This window comes from Psittacula echo (assembly GCF_963264785.1).
Source record: "Psittacula echo genome assembly, chromosome: 14".
NCBI classification, from domain to species: Eukaryota; Metazoa; Chordata; class Aves; order Psittaciformes; family Psittacidae; genus Psittacula; species Psittacula echo.
Window position 1 is genome coordinate 2,170,079 of NC_137750.1, and position 21,010 is coordinate 2,191,088.

General features: G+C 37.0%; 1 protein-coding gene across 1 annotated transcript in view; it reads left to right on the forward strand.

Annotated features, from left to right (window-relative positions):
• Positions 1-21,010, forward strand: part of STXBP4 (syntaxin binding protein 4) — a gene marked incomplete at both ends in the record, with an annotated part of 66,618 nt that overhangs the window by 11,007 nt on the left and 34,601 nt on the right. The window contains 13 exons of the mRNA XM_080629500.1: positions 74-159; positions 863-992; positions 1,529-1,661; positions 3,703-3,809; positions 4,718-4,901; positions 6,482-6,560; positions 9,310-9,392; positions 9,885-9,981; positions 10,956-11,068; positions 11,736-11,822; positions 12,746-12,811; positions 18,450-18,626; positions 20,721-20,837. Coding sequence (XP_080485626.1) covers positions 74-159; positions 863-992; positions 1,529-1,661; positions 3,703-3,809; positions 4,718-4,901; positions 6,482-6,560; positions 9,310-9,392; positions 9,885-9,981; positions 10,956-11,068; positions 11,736-11,822; positions 12,746-12,811; positions 18,450-18,626; positions 20,721-20,837 — 1,459 coding nt within the window. The remainder of the gene's footprint in view (positions 1-73; positions 160-862; positions 993-1,528; positions 1,662-3,702; positions 3,810-4,717; positions 4,902-6,481; positions 6,561-9,309; positions 9,393-9,884; positions 9,982-10,955; positions 11,069-11,735; positions 11,823-12,745; positions 12,812-18,449; positions 18,627-20,720; positions 20,838-21,010) is intronic.

The window sequence follows — 21,010 nt, forward strand, 5'->3', positions numbered from 1 at the left end:
ACTGTCCAGTGGAAACAGTGGCAGGTTTCAAAGGGTGCATTGAAACCTGCAGAGTATCGTTTTATTGCCACAGGAAAGAATTTCACGACCTGATGGATAAGTACGGCTCTCACAGTGACATCAGCTCGGCCAGAAGTTCTCCAACACAACCATTATCTGGTGAGCGATTGCTTCCTAACCTGACATAGTCCTGTAGGACAGTAGTCCTGCTTCGCTGGAGTAGAAACCTCCACTTCAAACTCTTTTCATTTGGGGGGAGGATATATTGAAGGAAGTGACTGCAAATCAGGCATAACACACACGTTTATTTAGCCTTTAACATTTAGTTTGTACTCTAAGCGTGCACCTTGTGGGGTTTGAGTGTCAGGTTCCTCAACTCTTAAAATGAATATACTACTGCCTACTTTTAGCACGTTTAATTCATGAATAGCCTGAAAAGTATTTGGTGTTTGTACATTTCAAAGTACTAATAAAAATTTGAGCTACAATACCATGAATTCTAATCCTTGTGGAATTGTTGCCTAATTAGGATGCTTTTATATAGCCTGAGTTTCAACATATAAATATATATCTATAGCATGAGTGACTGTTCTTTAGGAAAGTCAGTTCAGATTTATGTAATTGCTTTTGCACCCAGTTTGAAAAACCCATCAGGTGCTGTGTTTTGAAGAGTTAACCCTGGGTGATTCACAATTCTTACGCTGTTTAGACTTAATCTTTCTCTTGGTTGTCTGATTGCTTATAGTTTGTGTTTCCTAGTATAAAAATAGTCCTACTGAGCTTCCTTCCATGGGTTGAAATTTTGTTCTTTTTCCCTAATATGTGCTTTAATTTCTTTTTTTCTTATTTCTTCTTTTTTAAGCAAAAGCTAATGACAGCCCTTCTTCTGGATCATCCTCAAGGTCACAGAGCCCTCAGTTGTATCCGAAGGATAATGTCAGCACCAGCAGCAGAAATAATTGTGGCCCAGCACCAATCCCAAAGCTTGCAAAGTAATCTCCAAACCCGACTGTAACTCTCTTGTGGGAGCTGTAGAAAATGTTGTATCTGGCTGGTCAGGAAACGTTTGGGTTGAGCACTAAGTGTTCAGTTGTATTTATTGACTTCTTAACTCCTATAATTTGCAATACCATTGATATTGCAAAACTTCGGTTTTCATAAGTTACTATTCTCATTTATTTATTGCTTTAGAAATAGGTTAATCAGGTTGACTTGACTTCTAATCAATTGATTCTTCTGGTGTGTGTGCACCCAGGTACTCCCATAAGCCTTGGATATATACAGCAGAGAGGAGCTTTTAGCCTTGTAAAACAAACTATTAATTCTTTCTATAATTGCCAGAATTGTGGCTATTGATTTTGTGGTAAAGAGGCAGCATAATGTTTGAACATGGAGATTATGCCCACTATTGGTATTAGTTGCTGTAATACGTATTTGTGAAATCAGTAAGATAAAGATACTACATCACTTGAGTCTCTATTGAGTATGTGGGTCTGTGAAGTAATTCTGCTTTTCTTTCTCTTTGTAGCGATAGTGCATTTCAGATGATCTCTGTCTGCAAAGGAACAAGCCTAGGTTTGAATATTGTAGGAGGAATTAACAGAAATGAAGGGCCTTTGGTATATATTCAAGAAATTATCCCTGGTGGTGATTGTCACAAGGTAAACGCCTTTTTTTCACTCCCTCCCCTTCAGTCACCTGTATTTTTGCCTTCATTAGTACCTACTTCAGTGGGTTTTATGTATGCAGATATATTTTAAATACAAAATTTATGTTGCTCTTTGCTTTCTCTTTAAACAGAATTATCTCATTGCACTATATCATGGTTACATGGCCATGACAATTATTCATGAGTTTGTTTGGGGTAAACGAGGATTTTATTCCCCAGTTTACATATGAGAAAATAAGAAACCAACTTCTAGAAGAGGTTGCATGATGCAAAGTAAATCAGCAAGGATGGGGCAAAGCTACAGATTACATCTCTTCTTTTGGTTTTTGGTATTCAAAACATCACTTTTCCCTTAGACTTCGTTTAGCTGGATCCTTGCTGTTTGAGAGCTTGGTGTAGGCAAAGAGGAAAAAAATAGGACAGACTAATAAAATGTATGAATCAGTCCTGGTTACTTTTCATTTATGACAAATGCAATATGTAAATCAAGAGGGCTTGTCAGTTTTGATGAAGGAATAGTTGTTTGTTTCAAGTACAGACAAATGTTTATCTGAGCGTCTCCTTTTGCATCCTGAGTTATTACGGTTATTTGATGTGTAGATAACCAGCTTTTGCCTCTTGCCAAGCAAGAAGGTGTGAGTTAATTTCACAGGCAGTGAGTTTTGCCCTAGAAGTCTGTAACTATTTGTGACTGCATTTGTGTAGATGAAGATTAATCCTAAAATGCCAAAATGGAAGGAAAAAATGCGGTTTCTTCAGACTTTTAGTAGGTAAATGGTGATCATTCTTTTCTTTTCTCCTGTTTCATTATGGTTTCCAGAACATTTTTTCTCATTGTAAACATGTAATTTAAAGCCTATCACACATAATCTGACTGAGACATTAATTTGCAGTAGGTTCTAATAGCAGGAGTAGAGGTAATTTTCCAGTCCAGGTTATTGTGTTTAAGAAACCCAAGTAGCAGGCATATTTTAAATGTGTGCCACATGAGGGCAGCATTGAAATGGATATATTTTAATAGGCTGGAGGCAAGTGAAAGAAAAGATCTACAACATTTTCTTTAAGCAAAACCAAAACACTAAGTGGCAAAAAAAGGTAGTAAAGTGCTACCATAGGTTCGAAATAACACGGTTAAAATCATGCTATATGGGTATTAAATATGTAAAATTATACTGTTTTTGGAAAGGTGTTTTACTTGTATCTTCTGTGCGCAGTTCGTATCATATGGTCAGATTGATTCTGTGGTCAATTTGTTAGGAGCTGAAGAACACAGACATGTTATTTGTAATTTGATGCTTATTAGAGAAATGTCCCAACTAACTCTAACCATAGGTGAATTACATGAATTTTCAGTGAAGTTATTGATGCTTCTTTTAAAATGTGAGTAAAGAAGGCTTTATCATAGTGAGAAATCTAGCCTCACATGCTTGGAAGTCTTGTCTTACAGTCTCCAAGAGAGGAATGTGATATGTTACTGTGTTGTAAGATGTTTGCAATGAATTCAACAGAAGCACAAAGTTAATATTATTTCTATTGCATTTTTGACTGGTGAATTTCTAATAGCCTAAACTGTTTTCTTATCAAGGTGAATGTGGCTAGTAAGTGCCTGAAGAGTCCTATATTTAGCCAAGAACATTTGGTTTTGAAATACGAATTAATCCAGCTCACAACTGAATGAATTAGTAAAGAACCTTCCTGTAGTCAGATGGGTTGGTACTCCTTGCTGGAAAAATTACTATCTGTGGTTGGTTTGTTTGACAGAAACATGCGTCTGGGTCCAGATTTCTTCTTTACACAATATGTGAGCTCCATTCTGTCTGATGAACTTTTCTAATGGCTGCTATCATGGTGATTAGATGATCATTTGATTTATTTCTGGAAGATTGACAGGCAAAACATATAGCTGTTCTTGATAGTTCTTGTCTTAACTGATCCAGAGGAATACGTTAAAGTGCTGTGATTATACAGTTCTTTCTATAGTGTTAGCAGTTAATAGAAATGTTGTGGTTTTGGTTTTTTATTTGTTATGTTAGGATGGACGATTGAAGCCTGGAGATCAACTTGTATCCATAAACAAAGAGTCAATGATTGGTGTCTCCTATGAAGAGGCAAAAAGTATAATCAACAGAACAAAGATGAGGTATCTGGTAACTCTCTAAATCAGCTCAGCAAAATGGTTATTGTTTGACATTTATGATCAGATTAATGTGAAATATCTTCTCGTGTGTACTTGGAGGTAATGCAAGGGATATTCATTTTTTTTAAGCTATTCAAATGCAATATTATTTCATAGAAAAAGGCAGAAATGTGTCTTTTAGACCTGTACTATTATGACACTTTCATAGATTCATAGAATGCTTTGGGTTGGAAAGGAGCTTGAGATCATCCAGTTCCAACCCCACTGCCATGGACAGCGACACCCCACACTAAACCATGGCACCCGAGGCTCTGTCCAACCTGGCCTTGAACACCACCGGGGATGGAGCATTCACAACCTCCCTGGGCAACCCATTCCAGTGCCTCACCACCCTCACAGTAAAGAACTTCCTCCTTATATCCAATCTAAACTTCCCCTGTTTCAGTTTGAACCCGTTACCCCTTGTCCTGTCACTACAGTCCCTGATGAAGAGTCCCTCCCCAGCATCCTTGTAGGCCCCCTTCAGATACTGGAAGGCTGCTATGAGGTCTCCACGCAGCCTTCTCTTCTCCAGGCTGAACAGCCCCAACTTTCTCAGCCTGTCTTCGTATGGGAGGTGCTCCAGTCCCCTGATCATCCTCGTGGCCTCCTCTGGACTTGTTCCAACAGTTCCATGTCCTTTTTATGTTGAGGACACCAGAACTGTGTGCAGTTCTTTCCTTTCAAAAGAAAAAGCAAAACCCAAACCCAGAGTATTTGCCTTTTTAATGGTGAGGAATAAAACATCCTTTTAGAAAAATAGTTAAAGCATACATGGTGTTTGGGAAAACATGATTTTTGCAGGAGTGATGTAGAATCTTACCAACAGGATAGTGTACAATGTGTTGAAACTTTCTTAATTTTTATTTTAGGTCTGAAAGTTTTTGGGAGATAGCTTTTATTAGGCAAAAAAATATTCCCAGTTATTCAGAGAGTCTGCAGCGTCCTTCCAGCCTCTTAACATCTTCTATAGCATATGGAGACCAACAGGCTGCACTACTTAGTTCTCTTGCATCTCCTAATGGGAAGCTTGTTTCAACATTCGTTCCAAATGCAGTGAGTATACGTACTACTCCTTTTAGTATAAAGTGAGCAAATGGTTGTTTTTCCTAATTTCACTGGAATTTCTGTATAGGGTTGTTTTAACTCAGTTTCCATGCTAGTAAAAAAAAGACTGGCTCTTTTTCCTGGCAGTCATTGAGACTTTTCCAGAAAACATGTTGTGTAACAGTAGAATAAAACACACTGATGAGAGGATTAAGAGTATTAATTGACTTGTGGTAAGAAAACAAATCAGATAAAATAAGCATCAACTGTGTTCTTAGATGCAAAGTTCTCCTCACTTTGGAGGAGTAAAGTTTCAGAATTAGGTGTACGTATTGTTATATATTTCAGAGATAAAGTACCCTCTGATCACTTCTCATATGTGAGTACAATACAAGCTCACAAGTTACACTTCCTCCTGTCGTGGTTTAAACCCAGCCACGAAGCTTGTTCACTCACTCCCCCCCCCTTTCCGACCCCTACTCCCGGAGGGATGGAAAGGAGAATCGAAAGTGTAACTCCCACGAGTTGAAATAAGAACAGTTTAGTAACTAAGGTATAACACAAATCACTACTGCTACCACCAATGATAATAATGATAAAGGAAATAACAAGGGAAGAGAATACAACACCTCACGACCCGCTGACCAATACCTCACCCCCACCCAGCAGTGAACCAGCCCTTCCAGGTAACTCCCAGTTTACATGCTGGGCATGACTTGCTGTGGTATGGAATACCTCTTTGGTTAGTTTGGGTCAGGTGTCCTGTCCCTGCTTCCTCCTGGCTTCCCCTCCTCCCTGGCAGAGCATGAGACTCACAAAGTCCTTGGTCAGACTGAACATTTGAGCAGTAACTAAAAACATTGGTGTTATCAGTGCTGTTCCCAGGCCAAAAGTCAAAAACACAGTACTGCACCAGCTACTAAGAAGGAGAAAAAATGACTGCTACTGCTGAACCCAGGACACCTCCGAGATTTTTTTACTTAAAAATCAGAGTTCTGTTTTATTCCCTTTCTTTTGGCTAAGCAACAGCTGTTTTAATTCATAGAGCTCACTGTTAGTGTAAAGAAATAATGTTGACCATAAGAAGTAAGATTTAAAAACTATTATTTCTATTAAAAAAATAATTCATTTTTTGTATTTTTTTAAACTATTGTCTTTGAACAAGAAAGAATAAATGCTCCAGGTCAAACGTAAGGTCAATTCTCAGTTATTCTCAGGTAATTCTCAGTTGTTCTTACATTTGTACTTAAAATTCTTGCCCTCTTTTCTTTCGTGTTTGAGATATAAACGTGGAAGCAGGTTGCCTAGAGAGACTGTGCTCTCTTAAGCTGTGAAGATATTCAAAACCAAACTCAGGTTTTGATAAGGCCCTGATCTAACTTTATTGAACAGCATTCCTTCTCACCTCCCAACCTCCCTATGCGTTCCATTTTCTCTTAGGGCTGTTTTGATCTGTCCAGCCCTATTTCTCACCGAGTCTTCCTTCCTCTCCCTCTCATTTACGTTAATGTGTATTTCTAGTTTGGCTTGTGATCTGCCTTAGAAATGGTATTATATGGTATTATATGACTTTTGCTTTTCTTTCATAGATCCAAACTGGAGTCAAGACAGGAGAGCAGTCTCCAATTACTTCTCTAGACAGCAATCCTGCTGATGTGTCTGCCACTGGTAAAGGCTGATTTAACTCCCTGCCACCCTTTTTCCCTTCAGTAACTGCCATAGAGAAAATAGTACAGAGTGAGACTCAGTAGTCTTTAAAAAAGGAATATTGCACTGGGTTTATAGTACTAAATAAAGGACAGATCAATGGATTGTTTAGCAGCTTCTGTCAAATACAACTTACATTGTCTTTAACAAACAGCTGAAACCAAACGAGTGATCGCAACGTTTGCTATACAGCAGTAATGATAATATACTCAGTAGAAACCAGATAATGCAGACTCACATATAGATCAAGATCAGGTTGCCATAGAAACTGTACTTTCTTGATCTGATGAGATTCTGGGGATGTATACTGCTTGTGCTCTTTTTATTAGGGCAGCATACTGGAAGGATAATAACATGCAGACCTCTTTAACAGTTCTTCGATTAATAACAAATAGAATGCATATGTGTGTATTTATATTTAAGAGTCATGACATTTAAACAAAGACAATAGTCACTTTGATTATATAGGCTAAAAGAACCAACAACACTAAGGAGAAATAGAGATTGTAGAAATTGGTCAGAGCCAAGTCTGAACTGAACAATTGTAAGTCCTTCGGGAAACAAATATATGTTGTATTTACAAGCAGTGAAAATGCAGTACTCTATAATGAATCTCAGTTGATACCATAATTGATACCAGCTGTGTGGTTCTGAGTTACCGGCTGGGCTTAAACCAGGACAACCTGATTCTGTTCTGTATTTCTATATGAAGACCTGAACAATATTCTTTAACTTCAGGCAGTAGTGTGTAAGCATAACCTGTGTTTCTCACACAGAGAAGAGGAAGGACAAACATACAGGATCTAATTGATTCTAGATGTTATTTAAATTGTACCTGTATTTATCATGTCACATATTAGATATCCTAATTTAAAATGAAACAGTCTCCATATTGCACATCTGAGCAGTTGGCTTCCTTCCTTGGAGGGTGAGCTGACAGAAAGTGAACTTCTAAAACTGGAAAGGTTGTAGTGTTGGATCCACTCAGAGTTTAATGATCACACATTTATTCCACATTGATCATGACAAACACCACAACTAAATCAGAGGAGGAAGACAGAAGGCAATTTTTTTTAATGTATTCAGAATATGAGACTCTGGGTTAATATAATGCAATACACAGGAGCATCATTGTTGCTCAAAAAGACCAAGAAGGCCACAGTTCTTTAACATATCTGAACAGCTTAGCTGGTAGAGTGGAAAGCAGAAATACTGTAGCTCCTGTTTGTACTGTTTCTTTTCATTTTAAGTTTTAGTCTTACTGAACAGCACATCCTTATGTGCTCTGTCCTGCTGCCCTTTTTCAAGGATAAGCTTTCAAAGATAACCTTGAAAAATCAAAGTAGCTCTTAAATGATTTTTTTCTTAGTGCTGTAAAAAAAAAATCAGCATAGTTTTGAGAAATTCTTGCCCAAACTCATACACAAGGCTGTTTCATTCTGAGCTGAAAGGACGTGTGCCAATTCAGCTGAGGTTCTAGCCCACTGTCTTCAGAATTTAATATAGCATGTGAGAGGTGTTAGTGTCAGAGATTTTCAAGATGTTTTGGTTTATGCTTTTGGCAAAGAAGGGGAATGTAAATCACTTTGAGCTTGGAAACAGATAGCTGTGAAAGTGGGAAAAAAATTCTATGAGATTCCTTCTGTTCCTTTAGAGAGAATCTCAACCTGCAAGAGCCTTTAGTTCTCTGAAATGCTGGTTTTGTTTTCAGTACCACTCTAGTTCATTAACAAAATAATTAAGATACACATTATATTTATAAATAACGAATGAAAACGAGTATTCCATTTTCTTCTGAAAAAAAACCAAGTCAATGAACTTGTTCTATTTACACACATTTAAAATCTGAGGAAATCGATAGTTAACTGCTCCTTTTGCCTACTGTCTGTGATCAGAAGCTTCCAAAGGTTGCTGCTTCTCGTGTTGTATCCATAGGTGTGCTTCATGACAAATCTGTGAGACACACACACACACACACACACACAAAGAAGTCGATTACCCTGAAATCTTGCACATGAACTGCTTGGTGCTGCTAACTTCTTTTTCTTTCCTCAGCTGAATCATTTGGGTATGTTGGAAATAAAATAGACGCACCATGAGTTGTTAATGCAACTAGCTAAAACTATGCAGTCTGTAAGGACTGGAGAAGAGGGGGATGATGGATGATGGCTTAATGAATGATAGTTCTTGTAAAAAGAGTTCCTTCCCAGGGAAAAAATACTGGAATTCAGTCTAAGCTACAGCCCTTAGTTGGCAACAGGTCATTCCCTCTCTTTCCACAGTGTTTTCCAGATCACTAGATCCGCTTTTGGGGACTGTTGATTATGCCAAGGGTGTGTCTTGAAGGTCTTTCTCAGAATTCACAAGTGTGTTTCCCCTTCTGTTTCCAGAGTAACTGTGTATCTCTGAGAGAAGAGAAAATACCACAAGTATAAGCCATATGCTTGATGGATCAATCAAAGTTATTCTGGTTTCTTTCTGCTAATTTGCTGCTTGTCACTTTTTGATGGGGAAAACTAGTTTTAAGTGATTGATACTCAGAATTTTTGTTTGTTACAATTATGTCCTTTAAGAAAAAAGTCAATCTAAATATTAACGTTTATTTGTGGCAAATGAGCATTTAGCTGCCATAAGCAGATACTCAGAACAAATCTTGCAAAGGAATAGTCACAACTATATCATTGTTCAATGTTAATTATTTTCTGCTTAGTTACTGCCCCCAGCCAGAATGATGATTATGAGCTGCAAGGAAGGAACTCTACTATTCGTCTCAAAGCAGAAAAGCTGGAAAGGGTAAATACTTGTAATCTCTTGAGTTTTCCTTTCTATCCCTTCATGATGCATGTAAAACATCTGGAGCATATTTCTAGGCTGACAAAGTTTAAGGTCTGAATTATACACCAACTTTTCTGTTTGAATAGTTCTTTTAGGTTGCAAGCTGATGTTTCATTTTATGTATTGGGCAAATTGCTGTTTTTGTTAATCTAATTACTGAAACTGTTCTGGGAATCTGAATATCCCTCAGGATTTTTAAGGCAGTTATTAAGGACAAAGGGGTTTGCTTATTACACTCGTCTGTATTCAAGGTTAAATAATATCTGAACATCTCTCAATTAGAAGGAAAAGTCACAGAGTGTCTCTGGAATAAAAGTGTTGTCAGTGAGAGTGTACTATGAAACAAAAGCTCTTTGAAGTATAGCTCTTTTAATTACTCCCCCTTGTCCCTGCAGTCATTATCCCCAGTCCTCTCTTTTTTTTTCTCCAAATTAAGTTTTCTCCTTCCAGGCATTGAATTATCTTGGGATTCAGCCCACAGATGAACAGCAGCAAGCCCTAAGGCAGCAACTTCAGAAAGATGCTAAAGGAACAGTGTCTTTTGGAGGTAATAATTTGTTAATTACCATGGAAAAAAATGAAATGTGGGAATATAGAAATGATGATAGATAATAACCGTTAATATCTTCTGTGTCAGTGTTGGGTTGCTATTGCAAATAAAATGATACTTTGAGGCTTTTTTTATTCTCCTGTATGAAAATAAGCTTGGAATTCTGAAACTAAGTAATTGGGAAGCAAATCACGAATTTGTCTGATAAGAGCAGCCTGGAGAAAGTTGGGATTTGTGCTCACAAATTCCTACATTTTTGCCTTGACAATGGGTTAATTGTTCCAAAAGTCACCTGGGACAGTATTCATGGTTAAAGAGACTTCTTGAAGGAACTGCACTGACAGCTTATTTAACTTCTTTAGTTTGTGAGAAGCAAGAACATTTCAGCTATTGCATATAGAAAGGCAGACCATCATGATTTTTCTTCTAGTTATGTCTAATTCTGATGGGAATGAGTCGCTTCTGTTGGTTATGACAATTTTGGTAGGTGACACTAACAATTTAAGAATATTTCTTATCAACTGTGAGACATGATAGTTCTGATGCTAAAATTGATGGAAATTTCACTTTTCCTAAAGTTTAAGAAAAACAGCATCAAACACTAGTATATAAAGATAACTTCTGTACTTAACCCAAAAAGACACTGGATTTTCAAATCGAGTATCAAGAAAGGTACTGGAATGTGAACTTCACACCACCTTTTGTTTTCACCTTCACACCTTGACTCAGGGATATTTTATCCCATGATCTTTGTTGAATATTTTTATTCCGATTCTTACATCATTACCAAATGTTTCTGTTCAGAGAGCTGTGCCTGATTTTCATGTTTTCCTTTAGAAATCTAGTGGAGGGCAGATGCTGCGTTTATAAAAGAATAGCCTTACACTGTGGTTTTAGTGTGTTGTATTTAGTGATACTGCTGCAAAACTCAACTTGTGAAATACAGCAACAAAATCTAATCTGTTTTTTAGATTTCATTGAAGTTTCAAAGAATCTGTTCTCTATGCAACTGAATGCAACAGATGATGGCCAAAAATCTCCAACACCTGGAGTCAATGAAATTAGCAGCTTCTTGGATTCACAGGTAAAATACATGCCTGCACAGTGTTTAATTTTGGGAGGAGACTATTGGACAGTTTCTTACATAGAAGATTACTCCAAATCTTGGACAGATATTTTGAACAGCTCCATGTTGTGATGTTCTTTAAGATAACCTAGTTCCTGGGAAGCTTTTTAAAGCAACCTACTTTGCAGAAAGCAATTCACATAATTACGTTGTAATTTGCTGTAAGTATGGACAACAGTGATTTACTGAGGTTTCTTAATGGAACACATATTGCTACTACCTGTGTGAGTGATAAACAATTATTGGGTCGAGTGATTTCCACAACTGCTATAGTAAAAATCGCTTTCTTCTAGGGTTGACTTTAAGAAAGAGCATTTGCAGCATAGGAGTAATAAAATAAAATCATGTATTATTAAAATATTGAAGAAAACGGGCTGCTAGTGGTGTAATCTTGATACTTTAAAAAATATTATTAGTCCTTTTTAACAGGAAAAATACTTATTGTTTTGGAAGGTAAGTTGGGCAGAATTTTCTTAAACATTTTTAGTATTTTCAGAGCTTTAAATTATTGTAAAAATAAGATTTTCCTCATATTTTACTAACGACCTTTTAAGAGAAGATGTTAAAGATTATGGAAGATACAGTTAAAAACATGTTCTAACCTTTAGTATTTAAATATGCACAGATTGTAACCTCTGATTCTTTGGAAGATGATGTGGAAAGACTTAAGAAAGAAAGGAATAATGCTTTAAAAGAAATGAGTAAATTAAAGGTAATACTTAGTTTCCCTTTGCTTTGAATTACTCAAGAGGCTAATTTCTTTTTGAGTGTATATAGTAATTTACTACTTTTCCTTTGAATTTTATGTGCTATTTTTGATGAATACATAAAAAAGCAAAGCAAACAGCCCTAATGTTTGAAGATTGTTTGCTTACAATATGTTTCTGGAGGCGGTGAATTTGATTTGTTATATTAAATACTAGAGCATTTTTTATCTGATTCACAGAGAAATGAGTCTAAGCAGGCATTTAACAAAAGTGAATTTAGAGAAGTGAATGATTTGCATAGCAGTTTTATTTAGAAACGTGTGATCCTGGGAACCGCAGTTTCTGGGCATCTGTTGATACTTCTGAAAGAAGTCAGAGCTGGAGAATAGATTAATCTGTTTTCAAAATTAATACGTATTTTCACAGGCATTACAAAACGCGTAAGACCCAAAGCCACAAATAGATTTGCTGTTTCTTAATAACTTGGGTTACAGCCATTGTCCTATGCTCCTGAATTTCTTTTTTCACAACCAGAAAGATAAAAAGTCCCGGTGCTGTATTTATTAAATGTGTGTTTTACTGATCTCACAGAAATGTTCAGTGAATAATCCTCAAATGCCCAAGAAATTTGAACAGTTATCAATGAACCCTCTGAAAAACTGGCTTGTAGAGATTAAGATTTGGCTTTGTCACAGGTTCTATAAAAGCTGTTGGTTATTATTTCCATCAGAACTTTTTTAATAGATGTGTTTCTGATTATACAACATAAATAACAGACTTACCTTGTGGCCTAGAAACATACTACAAGGCAGTACATTGATAGAACTTCAGTGTCGCTACCTGTAGTTGTGAAAGAGCTAATTGGGTTTTAGGAATAAAAACTCTCTGATTTCAGATCTGATTATTAATTATTTCTTTTTTTTAACAGGAAAAATTATCTGAATCCATGAATTTAGAGAAGCGGTTAACAGAGCAGCTACAGATCGTCAAGCAAGTATGTTGAAGTTTCTTTAAACACAAATTAGTCTCCTTTTTTTACTGTTATTTGTGTAAGAAGGAAGCATTTCTTTCTTTATTCTCATATGGACTATACTTTCCCAGTGACTTCAACACAAAGTGGTTCTTTTGTAGCTACACAGCTTTTGATTACAATTGGAGAATGTTGATCCTTAAGTTTTTAGAGCAATAATTCTCTGCTGTTGAATTGAGGCTGAAAACCATAAGATAAGCTGGATCAGGTAAGTTGGATAATAGTGTAGTAGTACCTGTCTGGTCTTAAGTGTTCTTGAAGTGATTTTCCTGTTCTTAGGCAACAGTGTGCCTGTCCTACAGACCAAACGTTAACTACTTCATGTGTCAGCCAGAGTTTTAAGTATGAAAATACAGACATTTGAAAATTCTACCTGATATGTACCAGGAAAAAAAATGGTAGTGTTTTGTGCAGAATGTCTTGTTTATGTCTCCATAGCTATCAATGTGAGAAGGAATCAGAGTTTTGTATGAAATTTAGCCGCCTTATGCCTCTTTAGGGAAATTTCCAATTATATGTAAATCCCATATAATTTGTAGCCTGGATTCAAAACCAAGTAACTTTCCTGTTTCCTGCTTCTACTGAATATCATTCTATCAGCTGTTTTCTTCTTATGATCTGGCTGCCTTTCTGCTATCCTGTTGTTATACGTATTCCTTGTAGGTTTCTCATGGCAGTCTATTCCATCGAATGCCATATGTAAAGTTGCAAGATAGAGGTTAAAAATCTGTGTACTGTTATTAAGATTAGGTTTCCATTTTTGGTCGTGTATGTAGATTTCTTCGGCACCTTCATTATCACCTTGACTCTAAAAGAACTGTTTGAAAGCTTTTTTCCATGAGTGTTGTGATGCTGCCTCAGTACGTTGTGGGACAGCAGGGAAATAAAACGGATTCTTTTTTGGATAAAATTTAACTGGAAGTATGTGCCAGCAGCGCACCTCTTGTTTCCATTCACTGATGGGTGTTCGGTCTGTTGCTCCAAACCAGAGCAGATGTTCAGTCTACCAGTCTAGACTAAAGATATAAAGTACAAACTCTAAAATGTAGACAGCGAGGCTATCAGGTCCTCGGCATCGAGTGTTTCACTTCACAGACCTGCTCTTATTGCGAAGGTGGGCTTGGATGAAGGTGGTTTAAGATGCTCTAAGTGGCAGCAATGCCTATTTTCTACCACACGAGGTCCTCGAGCTTTAATTTTTCTCTCGAGTACTATCATGTGATGGGGTAGGTCAGCTTGCAGCGCAACCCCCCGGGGGATAAATACTCTGATTTTCTAGTAAGCATTTTAAGTGACTGCTGTTGAAAAGGTTCCGCATAGTGAAATGAAAGAGAAATAATAAGTTATAGGTAATTACAGCACTATTTTAGGAGATACAAGCATGCCTTTAGTGGGAATTTTAGTTCTGTTTATACATTTTCAAGTATTACATTTTCAAGTACATTTTCAAGTTTATACATTTTCAAGTGTTTTACGTATATTTCTGTGGTTCAAAACCAGTGCTGACACCGAGATTCATGGTGGTATAGGCTACTTGGAGTACAAAGAGGCTGCTTGGAATACAAGTGGCTATTTGCCTTATGATGATGCATTCCTGCTGGAGTAAAATGAATTAATGGGCACATTATTGAGACTGGTTAAAAACAATCTTACAAACTGGCTCAAGTATGTGCATAAGGTCTTCTGAATTCAATATAATTTTAACTTTTTTCTTTTTAAATCACTGCCTTCCTGAAAAAGCAAGGTTTTAAATGAAGATACAGGCTACCAGTCATACCTTGGAGTATCTTGTGTGGTTTTTCTATTGTCAACTAATTGTGAATTGCAGAGATTACATCTTAATTAGGACAGGCATACAAATATTCTGGTTAATGAACATGTTTTGTTAGTAGCAATTCATTAAACAGTGCATGAATCAGTAGCTGGCAGCATAAACAAACTCTTAAGATTAGAAATAGTGCTAAATGTGAAACGAGGTAGTTATTATTTTCTAATGTTGATCTGTGAGAATTAAAATGTATCAGTTGATATATTTTTACGTTAAGATTGTGATGTTGCACTATCTTTGTGTCCTCCTTGAAATCATACGGAAGCTGAAATTGGCACAAAGCATAGAAAGGCACTTTTGAGTATCTGAAGTCTTGTCAACACCTTGAATGTGAGATCTGTAATGATGTCTTCTATCTTCTGGGATGAGTTTGACTGTATTCTCTGTGGCTGAAAATCCTGGGTCATACCAACCTGAATGATCTCTTATCTAGTAGAGCTTCTTTGGTGCACTTAATTGTTACTGAATCGCTTCAGCTGAACATAATAAATCTGAAAGGTTGTAAAGGTAGGATACTGTTTGTGGTCTCCCATACTGCTGGACTTGTATTTCATAGGGCTGATATTTGCTATTATGTGCTTATGTTTTCTAAGGGGAAAAGAGGTGCTTTGAAGAGCAGGACTTGAATGGCTGCTGGTTTAGAAGCAATGTGAGATTTATTTCACCATGCCTGAAAGAAGTATTGGGTTTATTTTTGTTTCATTAGCTTTTTTATTTTAATACGTAGTAAAGATACACTGAAGTTCTTTTAAAGGATGTTTTCAGCATATAATTTTGGTAAAGTTAATGAATAAACATAATTCAACTGTAAATACAATTTTCCATGTTGTTTAAAAGAATACCTTTGTTCCAGTGTTTGTGGTGGCTGGAATGTAGCTTTGATAAACTCTTTTCCCAACACTTGAATTTATCAAAGAAATAGAACCTGGCTTTCAAAGAAATCTGTACCTGAAATTGATTCTGTTATGGATTCAGTTGCTCTCATCCAGCCTGCAGTTTCTTATTTGTTGTTGTGGCTTCATACCATATTAGGACAAATGGTCCCATCAGGCATTTGTAGAGATGAAATATTAGCAGCTGCAGATTCCATTTCAGTTGCGTCTTCTTTCATGCAAGCGGTTGAACAGGAGAAGAGAAGATGCTGCTGAAGCATGCTGTTATCCATCTGTTCTTCACTGGTGGAGGCCCCTCATCTGCATAAGAAAGAGCACCACCATGCTGGCTTCAGTAACTGTAGGGTGGGGAAGCCTGATGGTATCGTTTCTTTTTGTGCTCCCTGCTCTACAAACAGCTCTGGTTTGTCAGGAAATTTTGCTAGTTCAGTTGTAGTGTGAATAATCGTTTCATTGTAATGTAAGAATCCATTGTTCATTAATTATTCCTTTAGGTCTTTCACTGTTGAAATCTGGTCATACTTAGTCTGCTATTACAAAGAAATTAATATTCAACAATTGGGTTTCCGAAAAAACAATGGAGGAGTGAAGGCAATTCTGGATTATAAGAGATTAAACCTTTATCTCAAGGAGGTCTCATTTCAAAATTAAGACCTCCCTTTTCATTACAGCAATTTTCCCATGACTTTTCTGATGCCAATTTATTTAAGTAATTCCTATGTATGCATTTTTAAAATGCCACCCTTTGTCAAGGTCTCTATGTTCATTTATATTAGTCCAATTTAATATCAGATCATCTTTTCACTTTTGTCTCCAAGAGTCTTTTTTCCCACCTCCAACCTATTACTGATGGATACCTTCACTACCCTGTCATCCTCTGTATCAGTGGGCCCAGCTTTTCTTACTGCTGAGTCACACCATTTCTTACAGCAGCAAGAAAACGCCCTCTACCTGGGCTGTGATTTTGCCCAGTACCTTCTAGATTCATAACTTCTCGGAAGCCCCTGCGTTCTCTGAGTTGTTTCTAGGAAGAAGAACAGCAATGAACAGCTTGCAGGAGGGGTGGATTGTTCCGGTGGTCTTTCATTGGGTGCTTTCAGTGATAGCCTTTTGCACTGCTTTTCGTGCTGTGCAGACAGACAGCTGTCTAACAAACTGAATAACAGACAGGCATGCAGTGATAAGCTGTTGAACAGTCTGTGTTTGCAGGTGGAGGTGCTCATCATGTAGAATAGGCTCATGTGCTTCCAAAAGTAAAAGGAGGATAAAAAGTAAGTCGTTATACTTGCTGCCAAATTAAAGGTTATTTAAATATATCCCTTTTCCCTTGTGTTCCTATAACAGAAACCTCTAAACTACGTAACACCAGTGTGACGTGGATTCACTAATAATGTTGCTATTCGCTACATGTGTGATGACTTGGTTTATGCTTAATTTTCTACGAGACCAGAATGTCCCTGGCAATCATCCAAATTGGTATTATATTGCAAAACCCTCGTAAATATTAGGAAGATTATGGTCTACATATATGTCATTGAGATTAGTTTACTTATGGTTTGAAAATAAATATGTATTATTTATTAAGACTAACAGTGTATAGGTTAAAAAGTCATAGAATCTGAGATTGGTAGATCATTTTACATTATGGCAAAGTACAGGAAAACCTGACTTGAAGGATGGTGCTTGCACAGAACAAATGCTTTTAAGTTAGGAGAGAATAGAATTAAATCTGCTTTTGTAAGCGTCACTAACCTCTCTAGACAGTTACGACACCTCTTAAATATTGTATGACTTTTTTGCCACAAAAATAGGAAGATTTGGTCATTCAGTTTTTTTCAGAAGCTGTGATTTCAACCCTAGTTTCTAGAGGGTTGTTTCCTGCTTGTTACAGATTCATAGTGGTTTTACTTTTTTTCTCCCTGCCTATTTCTCACTAGCTCTGTTCCCAACCAGGATATAGCTTTGATAATAAGATATAATAGGTAGACTGGAAGTAGAATATTCACCTGAGTATCCTTCGCTGAAGAACTTGAAGAATTTCTAGCTCTGTGAATGTGCATATTTCAATTTATAACTTTAATGATTCATCAAAAGCTGAGGATGGTTTACGGGTTTTGGTGCCAGTGAGCCTCTATGTCTGCACTTTTGATGAGCAGTTTGTTTGCTGTTTCCTAGCGTAAACTCATCTGTTCACCAGACCTTTAGTTTGACTTTCTAAATTTACAAAACAAAGTTAACTTGGATTAATACTCAATAGTAAAATGAACTGAGCAATATCCTTCTCGAAATCAGATTTTACTGCATTTAGGAATTACTTTAGCTGAATTCAAGCCAACAGGTTTTAATATCCTGATTTTCCATACATTATTTATATCTAATTTTTATCTAACACTCTTCTGTGAGAATACAGGATAACACTATGAGAGCAGGAACTAGGCAGAGAAAGAGAAACCAACACTTGCTTGAGAATAGTGTGGACTGAATATTTGCATTAGAACTCCACCTACATGATGTGTGAACTCTGAATTGAGTGTGAATTCAGGCAATAATAATAAAATGAAGTAACATCTCATTAAAGTGCTTTTTTAGCATGGAAATGATGGGCAGCTTAACAGCATCAGGTGTGTTTCTATAAAACCTTTCATTCAATTAGATTTGCAATAATCATAGAAATTGTGATTTAATTTATTAGGAAAATCATCTCTCTGTGTAAATACCTGTTCTTTGCTTGCAAATATTACACATAAAAATCAACAGTTGAACCATTTAACCATAAATATTAAAGGATAGCCCTAATGCCAACTGCAGCACTTTTGAGCTAAATCTGTACTGCTTTGTTAACTGGAGTTGTAACTTCTCAATTAAATTCTATCATCTACAGGAAGCCAAGGCAGCTGTAGAAGAGACAAGAGCCCTGCGAAGTAGGATTCATCTTGCAGAAGCCGCGCAAAGGCAGGCTCGGGGAATGGAAATGGACTATGAAGAAGTTATTCGCCTGTTGGAAGCTGAAATTGTAGAGCTGAAGGCTCAGCTCACGGATCATTCTGGCCAAAATAAAGTAAGCAAAGCAGCCACTGGTCGTAGTTACCATGGTTTCCCTGCTGTTGTCATGTATCTTGTTTTCATTTTCTTTTCATCTGCTTTTCCAAAGTAGGTCACTGTTTGTCTTGTATTATTCAATAACTGGAATGATGCGTAGTGAAGGGGGTAATGTGGAGCATATTGCGTCTTCCTTTATCCATATATCTGTGCTTTGGAAAAATAGGAGTTGGAAGCATATGTGGGTCATAGGTCAAAATGGCACATCTCAAGCATTAAAGCATGGAATAGTTTCCAGGCTGCAGATTTTTTATCTTTAAAGACTATACATATATTTGTATGCTTTTGTATTCATGTAAAAATGGCCTTCATGTATATGTTTGTTAGGCAGATAATAGCAGTAGTCTTCTGAAGTAAATTTAGATTTAATCAAGATAATAATTTAAGGCTACTAACAGTATCCTGCAGAAAAAACCCAACCCAACCCACAGCATTTTTAATTGAGCCTCATATTTTTGAACCACTTCACCCCCAGTGAGGCATTTCAGAGCACACTAAGGAATAAAGTATTTGAGGCCTTTCTAAACTTTTCCTCATAATTGCAGATCCATTTTCTACACGCAGTTTGAACAAGTGCAGACAGGTTGGTGTTGGTGTGTTTACCTTGTTTTCTTCGTAGTAAGGGGGTGTGCATATGAATTGATGAAGAAAACCTACAGAAATGTCATCTTATTTCAATATTGCAAGGTATTGAAAGCTAAAACTGAGCTCTGTGATATGCAAGCTTGCCAAGAAGAGACACAGCGAGTGTGTGTAGCTCCCAGGGAGGAATTCCTCTCATCTAATCCCGAGTGTGTGTGATGAGATGAATCACACCCTAGAAGTTCTTCTTTGTGGATGAGATGCCCCATCTTTAATGTCTGGTATTTTCAAAGCACTATTTGTTTTCTAGGACATGAATAAATACCAGAATTTGAAGAAATTCAGAGCATGTGGGTTGTTTTCTCAGAGATTTAGTTTTCAGATGCTAGCTTGAATTCCTGAAATTCTGAATGAGCACTTGAATGTCTGAGTTGAGGTTTGGTTCTCTGCACTTCTTATTCAAAAGAAGCAGTATCAAGTAGGTAGTGTACTCTAGGTAGTGTCAAGTCTGTGGTATACTCTTTTCGGTATGAAAGAATGAGGTCCCTGTGGGGGCTTGCCAGCCACTTCTCCAATAGTGGCCAGTGAGATTGCCAAAAAAAGGTGGTTTAATCCACAGGTTCTTTGACATTCAGAGTGATCATGATGTTGCTGCTTTGTATAGTGTATACAAACAGATGTGTCTACTCATTTGCTTCAAGGAAAGATAATAATGGGTTTTTTTGTAAGGATTTTATAGTAGATAGTGAGCTTTCAGACAAGATCACCTACAGGGATGTTAATGTTTATTTTTAATGGTAGTGATATTTGCTTTAATTTGAAGAGTATTTTGATGTAGATGATCTGTTCAGCAGCCAGCTTAGCTAAACAAATAAGCCCATATACATGCGAAGACTTCACTCGTGGTCCCATTGCACAAACAGTGCCAGGGACTCAAGCTGAAACTTTGAGCCTCCAGAACTTAAGCTAATGAGGCTCACATTCTCTGTAGCTTAAGTACAGAGAGATGCATAACACTGATCAATAGGTTATACAAGTGCATGTAGAGAAATACTAGGGGGTAGTTTTCTCCAGGAGATGCCATAATTACTCAGTTGGCCAAAGGATGTACAGATGCTTGTTTGTTCACATACTGGCTATTTACGCCACCCTGCTGACAGATCCTGTCACCATTATGAGGCTGGTATTTTTGATCCATTCATGAATCAGTTCAAACTGAAGGTGCAGCCCTATCATTGGTGTTAGCTGCCAATTTCAGTTTACCTTTGTATCATTTGCCCAAACCTGTTGAAGTGTGGGAGCTGATTTACTAACAGATCACATATACCTGCCTCAGGAGCAGCTGTGTTTGTCAGGAACATAGAAAAGTGAGTGTTAAACATTTCAGACATCCATTTCCATTCACACCATGTATTTATGAGAGCCTCAACAGAAAATGACTGGAATAAAAGCCTTAAAATATCTTTCCCAGGATAATATCCAAGACTTGAGAAAGAGAGTTACAGTGCTTGACTGCCAGCTGCGGAAATCGGAATCGGCTAGGAAGACCTTTGAGGTGGCTACTGAAAAATTACTCCAATTTGTAGAGGTAACTTTGCCTTTCCTTTCTTGAAGTATTTTATTTGGAAAACTTTTGTGTCGATGTTTCTGAGGAAAAGACATAATAAACTGACTAAAACTGGTTTGCAGAGATCTCTTTATTGTTATAAATAAAGATGGCATGTAAGTGTACAGACCCATGCAGGAATTTACTTAATCTTT